Raw genomic sequence first — 12,231 nt, forward strand, 5'->3', positions numbered from 1 at the left:
TCAACCACACCGTTAAATTTTGAACCGTTTTATTTCAAAAGTTAAAAATAACTGGACACATTTTCCACTTTAAAGATGCATTTACTATTAAAATTATGAATCTTCACAAAAAATCGATTTTTAGGAAAGTAGTTCAACTTTTAACCAGGTGCTTGAATTTTCAAACATAGAAGAATATTTCTTAATGAAAAGTGTAATTGATGATATTTTAAGCAAAAGAGATTTTAATTTGAATAAAAATCAGTTGAATGAATTAAAAAAAAATAATTAAAAAAGATAGTTCAATTTTGAACGGAGATGAATTTTCTGCGAAAAAGATTACTTTTTAACTAACAAGGAAGGTACTCCAGGTATATCCCTCGCCGATTTGATTATCCCTGATATATGTTGTAGTACTCGAAAAATTAAGTGACACGAATTTTTTTTTTATCTGCGGAAAAACATTTTGAGGGGGTGAAACAGCCCATTCAAAGTTAGGGTCTCAAATGACGATTGTATAGTTTTGTGTATAAAAACCAAATATATTTCGATCCAACCAACTGGAAAAGTTTTCTCGTGATGAAAGATGACTAACGTAATTTTCGCAACAACAAAAATTAAGGGGATTAACCACCCCTATATATATATTCAAAGTTGTGCTAAAAATGTCTAAATTCGAAAGAGATTTTTTTTTAAATATATATTTTGCACTTGAGACAAAGATAAAGTTGACGCGTTTTGCCAAATTTTTTTTCCAAATTGATGGGGTAGCCACACCTAAAAATTTTTATTTAGGGTCTATGATAATATTTACTTTCACCCCTTTGAATTTATTTTCCGCAGACAAAAAAAACGCGTCACTTAGTTTTTCAAGTACTACAACATATATCAGGGAGAATAAAATCGGCGAGGGACCCCAGTGGGCACAAAATTTGGCGACGTCTTTACGACACATTTTTACGACATCTTTACGACATCCTTTGTCCATGTCGTTTCGGTGTCTTTGCGATATCGTAAAGACATCGTCAGATCATACGACTTATTTACGATATCGTAAAGACACCTTAACGACATACACATAGGATGTCGTAAAGTTGTCGTAAAGATGTCGTAGTCGTAAAGCCGTCGCCAAACTTTGTGTCCATTGGGACACTTGGAGTACCCTTCTAGTACGAAGATTAAGGTTTCTTCCACAATTTTTACGTAGAATGCATGAATTATCAACTAAAAAACAAAACTTTTTTTAACAAATAGTTGCACTGTCAAATAAAAAAGATCAATTTTGAACTAGAAATATAATAGCAGTTTAAACTCTCTGTGTAGAAAAAGCTAATTTTCAACCAAAAAAGAAACGAATTCTCAACAAAATAGATACATTTTTAACTAAAATTACCAAAGAGATGGATCTTCAACAAAAAAGATAAATTTCGAACAAAGTACCCAGTGGGCACAAAATTTGGCGACGTCTTTACGACATCGTTACGACATCTTTACGACAACTTTACGAAAACTTTGCGACATCCTAGGTCTATTTCGTTTCGCTGTCTTTACGATGTTGTAAAGACATCGTCAGATCATGCGACTTATTTACGATATCGTAAAAATACCTTAATGACATAGACATAGGATGTCGTAAAGTTATCGTAAAGATGTCGTAACGATGTCGTGAAGACGTCGCCAAACTTTGTGCCCACTGGGTAGTTCAACCAAGTTGTTGAATTTTTCACAAAAAAGGTTTTTTTTATCAAAATAGGTAAATTTTTAACTAAATATTTAGATTCTTAACCAAATAGTATAATTGATGACCAAAACAAAAATTTACACGAAACATCTTGAAAAAGGGGAAATTTCTTGCAAAAAGAGATATTCTTCAAAAAAAGGGAACATTGTTCCCAAGTTGCAAACTTTCTTAACAATTATTATCAAGGAACGTACTAAACATTATCTAAGTTCGTAACGTTACCTCCATTGGAGACCCCTCCCCCAACTTTGTAGCAACTGTAATTTTTTACTTGACCTCCTCTCCCTTAAATGGTAATAATTATGGACGACTCCTCAGTACTTGATTGTGCTGACAAATAACTGTTACCAATAAAAGATCTTTATCGTTTGATTTTTAGTGACTACCGCAGGTTTAAAAATATTTTACGTAAGAAATTTTGACCCTCCCCCTCCCCCGCCCAAAAGAATTTACGTAATTTATGCACGGCCCCTTGTGATAAATGATGAAGCTTTGAAATTCTGGAAATTCGAAGCTTTGGTTGACATTCTAGCCTTCAAATTGCAAGGATTGGGGCTCTGACCAAAAGTAAAAGCTTCAGGGCTCTGAAGCTTCGAAGCCGGTGGAACTTTCTGGAAGAACCTTATTCGAAACTTGAAGACTGAAGCTTCCGAACTCCAGGGAGTGTTCGAGGCTTTTTAACTGTGCCAAGGTCTGCAATTTTGGGGTTTTAGATTTTACTTGCAGCTCTGAAAATTGAATTCAAATCGTTTTTCAGTTTTATGATTATCATATATTATATGTGTATTATTAAAAAAAATTCGAAGCTTCAAGACTAATTTCGGGAGCATGTGGCTCGATTCTGCGAGGATTCGAACACTGAAGTTCTACCATTTCTGATCGTTGCGTTGCTAGAAGACTCAACAAAATCCCATGAAGCTTCGAACACTGTTCAAAGTAGTTGTTCATTATTTTCAGCCAGAAGAATGAAATTGTAATTTCTTTTTTTTTTGAAGGGCATTGCTGTTCGGCGGTGCGGGAAATAGTAAAGGACCCTTGCTTTTATTCATGGGCTCCGTTCTTTTTTGGGGCTATCCTATGTACTTCTTCAAATGCATTCCTCTAACATGGAATCTTCTTCGAGGCAGCCACTACTGCTTTATTTATTGGAATATCATTATGTGGATATCATGGATCGTAGCTAATAGAAAAGATCCTGGTTATGTTCCGCAAAATAGCGACGCATACTACAGAGTGATAAGACAAGTAAATTTATTACATATGACTTCACAATTAATTTTCCATTTTTATAGTAATATTCGATTAATAACATTCTACGTCAATTGGATCAACATTTGCCAAGTTATAGACTTTAAAACAAATTTTGTCTACTAGGTTTGTCCGGAAGGTATCCAAACTTGTGCTCGAACTTTGTACCAAGTTTAGCTATCCCGTGTGGAAGTTGATCAGCTTAGACTCTTTTGATAAGTGGCCCTCTAGAGGCCCCAAAAAGGCGGCCCACTATGGAAACACCTAGCTGGGCTCGCGCAGGGATCTACATATTTGCCCCTTTATTTTTTTACACAAAATTCCAAGTCCGATTACCAAGTTAAACAAGAAAAAAAAATTACCCCAAAAACAAAGATTAAATTATTATAAAAAATTCCAAAAAATATTTTTATCATAATTTACCTTTTTTGGGGAATAATATGACTTTTTTAATTTTTCTATAATAATTGAGTTATGAGAATAAAAAATAAATTGAAGAATTTAGTGCTTTACATTTGTAATAACATTTTAAAAATTAGGAATGTAATGTATAAACAATTTATATTCTGAAAATTTCTCCAGTTCATTTTTTATTTTATTTTAAGTATACCAGAATTAATTCTAACTCTTGGTATACCACAATGTCGGATACTTTCCAAACAGACCTCGAATAATCATAAGTGAACCAAAAATACAAATTTTTTTTCTGAAAAGTGCAAACGCTTTTCGTTTTTTTTCTCTTCAAAATATAAATCAAATCATGAAGGTTCGTCCCTTGTGGACCTCAATCCTTAAAGAGATTTTTTTATTCGTAGCAAAAATTGTACAAATTCTGTATTAAAAATGTAAAAAAATTATGATTTTTTTGGCTAATTTTCTTTGTGCTCAAAAAATGTTGAAATTTAATTCAGTTTTGTTTTAGTACAGCAGGAACCGAGGAAAATGGCCTGCTAGCAATATTATTCGATTCGACTTTTTTACAGATTTTAACTTAAACCTTTTTGAGGAAGCTTTAAGAATCATCCAATCGAGTTCTACTAGGGGCCATTATTATTTGACTTATATTTAAAAAATCTAAAAGCATTTTTACTTTAAAAAAACCTTTTTTGGACAATTCTAAGAATCTTGAAAGATACATTTTTTTAGTAACGTCAGTTTCAAACAATATTCACATTTATTGCAATAAATCATTTCAAAGAGAATACTATACATATTATTACAATTTTGCAAGTTCAAAAATAAAATACTAGCAGCTAAATTAAGTATAAGGAATGATATATATTAATATTAAGCAAAATAAATAAGAAATAATACAAAGTTAACGAATATTTTGAGCCAAATAATAAGTTGGATTCTGGCCCAATTTGTCGATTTGACGAGGAATTTCTCAATTCTTTCAGGGTGGTCACACAAATCATGTAAAAAATTTCACTATGCTTACCCCTTTTTTAAATTTAAAAACATTTATCATATAAATTTGTTAAATTAAATTTCATTCATGTTTTTATCAACAAGTTCCAAACATATACAAGTAATTTACGTTATAACCAAAAATTTTGGAGCAATTAAAAAAGATTACAAGTAAAATACATTTAAATTTGATGGACTAAAAATTTGAAGTGTTTAAGTTTTGCTTTAAAAAAAAGCATTCAAAATGTTCAATAAACTGTTCGAAACGGAAACGCAAATCTCTGAAATTCCACACAAAAATTTAATGTTTCAAAATAATCAATTTTAGTCTCAAAATCTTCCAAATAGAAATATTTACAATTAAAAAAATTATAATTCAACAATCTGACTTTTTGTAAAATAGAAGCATTCCAATTCGTAGAAGATGGTATTTAAATTTTTTTAAATCTCTCAATTGATATATTCAATTTTAAAATTTAAAATTAATCTTTAATTTCCTATTATTAAGTTTTACATACATTACCAATTTGGAATTCTTTAAACCAAAAATTGTTTAGTTATTGAACGAATTTTAAAATGACTCGATATTTTCGTTCTGAATTTTGAACTTTTCAAATGTAAAATAGTTGAATTTAAAATTAACTTTCAACTATGGGTTTCAATTTTAATTGTAAATTCTCAATCAATGGAATTATGCATGTTTTGGTGGGTCGGATTCCACCTCAAGCTGTAGTAGGTCTCTTTTTGCTTATTTAAAGTGGCTTTTGTCAAAAATAAATAAGATCGCAATGGTTTACTGGTTTCCTTACGACCACCTTGCTCTCTTCTATTTCAACTCTCTATAATAATTGACTTTATCTTTCTTCTTCAATCTCTTAGATTCCGTACTTCGATAAGTGGAAAAAGAGGAACGTAATTTTATCAAAACTCTGCCATAGTTGCAGATGCTTTAGACCGCTTAGAGCCAAGCACTGCCGTATTTGTAATCGTTGCGTTACTTACTTTGATCATCACTGTCCTTTTATTTACAACTGTATTGGACTAAGAAACAGGTTTGTAATTAATTTGATCCTAAATCGAAACTTGAAGCCGGAAAAATAAATCAAAACAAAAAAGAATTCTTCGTAGAAGAATAAGTAAAAAATAGTATATTAAGTAACAAGTGCCGAAAGTTAACGCAGAATGTAACATCACAAATGGAAAGTATAAACGTGATCAACAATTTTTCGAAATGCTGGACAAAATAAAAAATATTGATTTTATTTTAAAGTAAACCATATCTTTGGCTGAGAAGTTATCTGCTTTGGTTAAAAATTTGGTACAATATTCAGTGGCGGATCCAGAAGAAATTATGGGGGGGGGGGGGAAGTGATTTGCAACGCATTTGAATTATTTTAATTAGGAAATTGACCAGCGCTGAAGCTTCTTCCCCCCCCCACCATGGATCCGCCACTGAAGATTACTTTTGGTCGAAAATTGATTTTTTGTATATGGAAATTCAACTTTTTGTTTAAAAACCGATATATTTTCATGCAGATTCATCTGTTTTGGTAAAAAATTAATCTTCTGAATTGAAAAATCAAATAATTGATTAAAAGTTGAAAAACTTTGATAAAACTCGTTTTATTAGTTGAAGATTCATATTTTTGTTGTAAATTCGTTTCTTTTTGTTCTTGAAAATCAGTTTTTAAACTGCAAATTTATTCAATTTTTAGTTAAAAATTGATTGCTTTTAGATTAAAATTCATATATTTGTTCTGAAATGAACTTTTCGGTTAAAAATTCATATTTTCAGAAGATTCGTCTTTTTGACTTAAAACTCATACGTTTTTGTTGAAAATTCGTATTTTTGGGTTGAAAAATTCTATTATTTTGGTAGAAGATTCAATAATATTTGTATCACATTTTTTCTCTTTTGAATTAAAAATTCTTTTTCATCGAAAATTCATCTCGTCTGTTTAAAATTTTATTTTTTTTGCTTAAAAGTGCAACTGTTTCGTTCAAAACTAACCTGTTTTCGTTGAGGATTCAACTATTTTGTTAAAAAATCTTCTTATATGGTTGAATCAACTGCTTTTAATTTAAAATTTTAATCTGTTTTGGTTCAAATATCAACTATTACAGTTGTGATTTGAGAATTCATAATTTTTGTTAAATTCTAATGTTTTTTATTTAAAGTTAGAATCTTTTTTTATTGAAACATTAATAGAAAATACGTACTGTATGTTTGTACGTATGTTTGAAAATTCAACTGTCTTCTAAAAAATGAGTTGTCTTGGCTTCAAAATTCAACTATTTAATTCTAAATTTAACTATTTGGTTGAAAATGACCTTTTGAAGGTTGAGAATTGAAAGATTTTGTTAAAGTTCTATTTTTTCGAAAATTTAACTGTTTTTTTTTTGAAAAGGTAGGGAAATTCTTACTTGCAAATTCTTCTTTTTTAGTTGTAAATTCAACTGTCTTTTAAAAAATTCGTCTTTTCTTGTTAAAGATTCAACTATTTGTTTAAAAGTTAAATTGTTTGTTTTCGAAATTTATTCTTTGTTGTTTAGAAATTCGAAAATTTTGTTAAAAATTCATCCTTTAAGTTTAAAAATTTATCCATTTAGAATAAAAGTTGAACTATATCCGGTTATAAGTACAACTTTTTAGTTTCGAATTAATTTTTTTTTAAATTTAACTTTCTGTTTCACAATTTCTCTTTTTGGCTTGAGAATTCAACTGTTTTTTGAAAATTCGTCTGTGGTTGAATATTCTATTAATTTCATAGTAAATTCAACTATATGGTTAAAAATTTATATCTTTGTGTGGAAATCGGATATTCAAATGTTTTGTAGATAACTATATTTAATAACTATATTAACAACTATGTTTATTAGATAACTATATTTTTAGATTAAAAATTTAACAATCTAGCAGAAAATTAAATTATTTGGTAGGGAATTTAATTATTAGGTTAAAAATTAACTTCTTAGTTAAAAATTCATATTTTTCGGTTAAAATTTAACTGTTTTATATCAGACTCGTCTTCTAGATTTCAAATTTAATAATTTGGTAGAAACCCCAACAAATCGAATGACAATTTAACTGTTTGGTTAAAAATCAACCTTTTGTTTAAAAATTCATTTACTTAGAACAAGAGTTGAACTGTTTGGTTATAAAGAATTAATTTTTTTGTTTGTTAAAAATTCGTGTTTTCACTTCAAAAATCAACAGTTTTTTTAATTTTTCATTCTGGTTTGAAAATTGTATTATTACTGTTAAAAATTCAACAATTTCATTGAAAATTCATATTTTCGTGTTGAAAGTGGAAATTCAACTGTTTCGTAAAAAACTATTATTTTTAGCTTGAAAATTCAACAATTTCACAGAAAATTAAACTATTTCGTTGAAAATTTAAGTACTTGTTTGAAAACTTCAACTATTCGGTTGATAATTTAACTATTTGGTTAAAAATGAACTTTTTGTTTAAAAATTCATAGTTTCAGATTGAAATTTTAACTGTTTTCTAGAAAATTCGCATTCTTGAATTGAAAATTTAACAATTTTGGTCGAAAATTTTTTTCTCTCTTAATAGAAAAATCTTTACTGATTGAAATTTTAACCCTTATGTTGAAAATTCTTTTTTTTCGTTCAAAAGTTTTTTGGGCAATGCAGTCTGTTGAAATATTATGGTTTATTTTAGGCGTTCATCAAATGGAATTATTTTTAAAAACTTGATTTAAGCGGATCCAAGCATGATCTGGTTTTTGAATGGACCTTAATTAGATAAGTGGACAGATTACAATTCCGCCCCCGCTACCTACGTACAGTTTCCCCACCACGCGGCTCCTCCTGATTCAGCCGAATAACTGCCGCCGAGCATGGTCAGCAAGAGTCATTTGTACCTTGTAAGGACTAAAATGGGAAACATAATAAGTTCAAATTTTTGGAAAATTATACGGAAATTTTTTTAGTTTATTTTACTTAAATGAACTGCATTAACTTTAATTTCTTGGTGGAATCTTTTACTCAACTTAGGAAAATTTCGCAAGCTAAAATGTAGCCAAATTTAAAAACTTATTAACTATGATCATTTTGGTTTATTTCTCAAACAATCTCATTTCTTAAAATTATCCCAAAATAATTTTGCACGCCCAGTTTAAAATTATAATTATTTTCATTCCTAGCATAATTCGGAAACTCATTAAGAAAAATAATAATTTTTTGTTGTTGTTTGATCAAATACATTGCTCAAAATTACCCTTTAGTGAATTTTAGTTAAAACAAGTTTCTATTATTCATAACTGTAGTTTGAAAATCTAATTTTGATTTGTGACATTTTTTATGCGCTGTTCGGATTCGTTTAATTTTTAAGTCTGAAGTACTTTTAAATTACAAATGTAACTTAAACGGGTACTGAACTGCAAAAAGTTATGCATACTGGGAAATATTAAATATAATTTTTATTTGTTTTAATCATTTGTTAATGAGTTTCTAAATTAGGCTAGGAATGAGTCTATGTATATTGTTTTGCACTGGGGGTGTACAATTATTTAAGGATAATTTTTGAAATGCGATTGTTTGAAAATAAACTAAATTTATGATAATTAATTATGTAATAAGTTTTCAAATCTGGCCAAATTTTAGCTTTTGGAATTTCCCCAAGTTAAGTAAATTATTGCACCAATAAATTAAATGTACTCCAGTTCCTTTGAGTAAAATATACTGAGAATTTTCCATGGAATTTCACATCAACTAGAACATTTATTCTTTAATTTTCCACTTTTTGAGTCAACGATCATATCGTTGGATGATTTTGAATGATTTTGATGATAGAATGTCTATCATATTTCGAATATTATATTTGTAAATTAGCAATTGCTAATTTGAAAAATGTTATATTCCGTATTGAGTCCTCATTAGGTACAAAGGACTCCCGCTGACCAGGCTCGGCGGCAGAAATTCGGCTGAGTGAGGGGAAGCCGCGTGGTGGGGAACCGTGCACAGGTACCTGGGGCGGAATTAGAGTTCTTAAATTCCCGAGAATTTAAGTTCAGGTTATATAACCGAGAATATGACAGAATTTAGGAGAATTTAAAAGAATTTAAGAGAATTTAAAAATTTATGATTTTTAACAATATTTTTCATTTTCAGACATATTCAGGAATTTAAAATATGCAAAGCAGTATTTCATTAATGATTTAACACTGTTAGACTGAATTCCCTCACATTACTTAATAAATACCAAGAAGTAGAATAAGAAGACCCCACTCCTGGAAAACTTAGACGCGTGAAATGTATTAATTTATTTCAAACAAAATTTTTTTTACTTTAAAAGATAACTCTTTAACAAAATACTGAAATTTTCTACAAAATAATTGAATTTTTAACATAATATTAGAATATTCAACCTAAAAAGACAAATTTCCAACGAAAAAGTGTCATATTTTATATTTTAATAAAAAAAAGAATGAAATTTATACAATGAAAGAAAATAATTTTTCAACCAAAAAGACGAATTTCCAACAAATAAAGATTTTTCACTCAATAAATAAATAAAAGTTTATCTAAATTATTGAACCTTCAAACCAGAAGACAAATTTTCTTTACAAATATTAATTTTCCACGAATCTGATGCATTTTTACGCAAAAAAGTAAATTTCAAGCTACAAAAATTATTTTCTACAACGCAAAAAAACGCGAATTTTTAATTAAAAAATATAAATCTTAAAAAAATGAAAAAGTTACACTTTCTGTTAAAAGATGAATTCTAAACCAAAGAAAAAAGAAGTGTTTTCCACTAAATAGTTAAATTTTCAACCAGGCATAAGCCTTCAATAAAGAAAAATTTCACAATGTTCACAACTTTGACCCAAGTTTTTTAATTTCCAATTAAAATAGATTAATTTTCAACAAGGGAAGTAAAATTTAAACCACCGAGATAACTTTTAGACTTAAAATATAAATCTTTGACAAAAAAAGTGATTTCTTAACAAAGCCTTCAACCAAATATTTTAAAGAAATTTGTTGAATTATCAAGCAAAGAAGAACGATTTTTAACCAAAAAGTTGCATTTTCATACAAAAAATGAAATTTCTTCTACATATAACACATGAAGTTTTAAATCAAAAAGATCAGTTTTCAACAAAAAATATTTATATTTCATGTTGAATAAGATTTTAGTCGAGTTTTCACGGTCAAACTATGAATCTTTTAACAAGAAATAATTTTCTACAAAAAAATTGAATTTTCAATCCAAAAATACGAATTTTTAACCAAAAGGATGACTTTTTAACAAAATTGTTTAATTCTCTAGAAAATAGTTGCATGTTTATCAAAAAATATTATTATCTTAAAGCAGACGAATTTTTGGTTACAAAAAAAGTTAGGTTTTTATCCAAAAAAGATTCCAGTTAACGCAGTAACATCAAAAATTGAATTTTTGTAACAGAAAAATAAGTTTCTACGCGAAAATGAAATTTTCAACCCGAAAAGACGAATGTTTTTAACCAAAAAGGATGAATTTTTAACAAAATAGTTCAATTCTCTACCAAATAAATGCATATTTATCCAGAAAGATCAAGTTTGTACTAAAACAGATGAGTTTGTAATAAAAAACACATTTTTTTTGTAAGTGGAACTTTCATCCAGAAAATCTTTCAAATCATTTTTCAACACCAAAATATAAATTTTAAACAAAAAGTAAATTTTTTGCGAAATAGTTAAGTTTTCAAGAAAATAGCATAATAGCTTTATTTATAATCAAACAGTTGCATTTTTATTCAAAAAAAAGATTTAATTTCTGCTAAAACTGGTAAAATTTAAAATAAAAATGATGAACTTTAAAAAAAAAGAGTTGAATTTTCAACCGAGAAATTAACGAAAAAAATCAATGTTCTATTAATTAAAATAACTTCTGAGAGAATTTATTTCTCGGTAATATTCTCATTCTCGTTACCGTTATAAAAGTAACATAACCGGCCCAGAACTCTACACGGAATTTACCATCGTCCGGATAAGTTACCAATTGATGAATTGATGATTTCAAATTTGGAACTTTTTTCTTTCGAATTTCAGAATGTGGTTCTTTTTCTTCGTAATGTCCGTGGCTATCAATTGTTCATTCACCGTGTACTTCGCATGCTACTGCATTTCAATCGAAGGAATTCACTTACTCTACATTTTAGGCCTAATAGAAGCTCTTACCTTTTGCGGACTTGGTTGGATACTTACCTGCACATTGGTGAGATATTAAATTGTAATATTGTTTTAATTGAGCAACTGAAACACGTAAATTAAAAAAAGTTCAAATATTTCAACAAGATTTCAAAGCTTTCAAGAAATTTGAATAATTTCACAAAGATTTCTGGGATGTCCAGGGATCAGGCAATTTGGAATTCCTAGTTTTTTCCAGATCACATTTTTCCCTCGGATCGATTTATAGATGTCATTTTGTAATTTGTCCCGAAACAACATATAGAAATGAAAATTTTGAAATAATATCAGTGTTCACAGTGCAATAAGAGCCCAAAAATGGAAAAATAGGGTCGTTTTTTCACAAAATGTCAAAAATAGGGGGAAGATTATACTAAAAATAAGTCTTCATCGGAAACAAAAGGGTGTAGATGGAATTTACATCTTATAAGGTGCAGAAACATATTTTTTTACAGAAATATCTTTCCAACTGTGATTTCCATATTTAAAAAAAATACATTTTCAGTTGATCAACTATGAATATAAATTAATTATGATTTTTAAAACTAAACTGTTCTGTAAGATTTAAAAAGTGAATAATAATTAACTTTACAAGACGATTCGAGATCAGTTCGCAATTCTAGGATTTCCAGTTTCTAACGTTTAAAATTATGCA

At 28.5% G+C, this 12,231-nt stretch overlaps 1 protein-coding gene across 1 annotated transcript in view; it reads left to right on the forward strand.

Annotated features, from left to right (window-relative positions):
- Positions 1 to 12,231, forward strand: part of LOC117177816 (probable protein S-acyltransferase 23) — a 29,718-nt gene that overhangs the window by 13,394 nt on the left and 4,093 nt on the right. The window contains exons 7-9 of the mRNA XM_033368766.1: positions 2,716 to 2,965; positions 5,258 to 5,430; positions 11,439 to 11,604. Of these exons, the coding sequence (XP_033224657.1) occupies positions 2,716 to 2,965; positions 5,258 to 5,430; positions 11,439 to 11,604 (589 nt within the window). The remainder of the gene's footprint in view (positions 1 to 2,715; positions 2,966 to 5,257; positions 5,431 to 11,438; positions 11,605 to 12,231) is intronic.

This window comes from Belonocnema kinseyi, chromosome 8 (genome assembly GCF_010883055.1).
Source record: "Belonocnema kinseyi isolate 2016_QV_RU_SX_M_011 chromosome 8, B_treatae_v1, whole genome shotgun sequence".
Lineage (NCBI taxonomy): Eukaryota > Metazoa > Arthropoda > Insecta > Hymenoptera > Cynipidae > Belonocnema > Belonocnema kinseyi.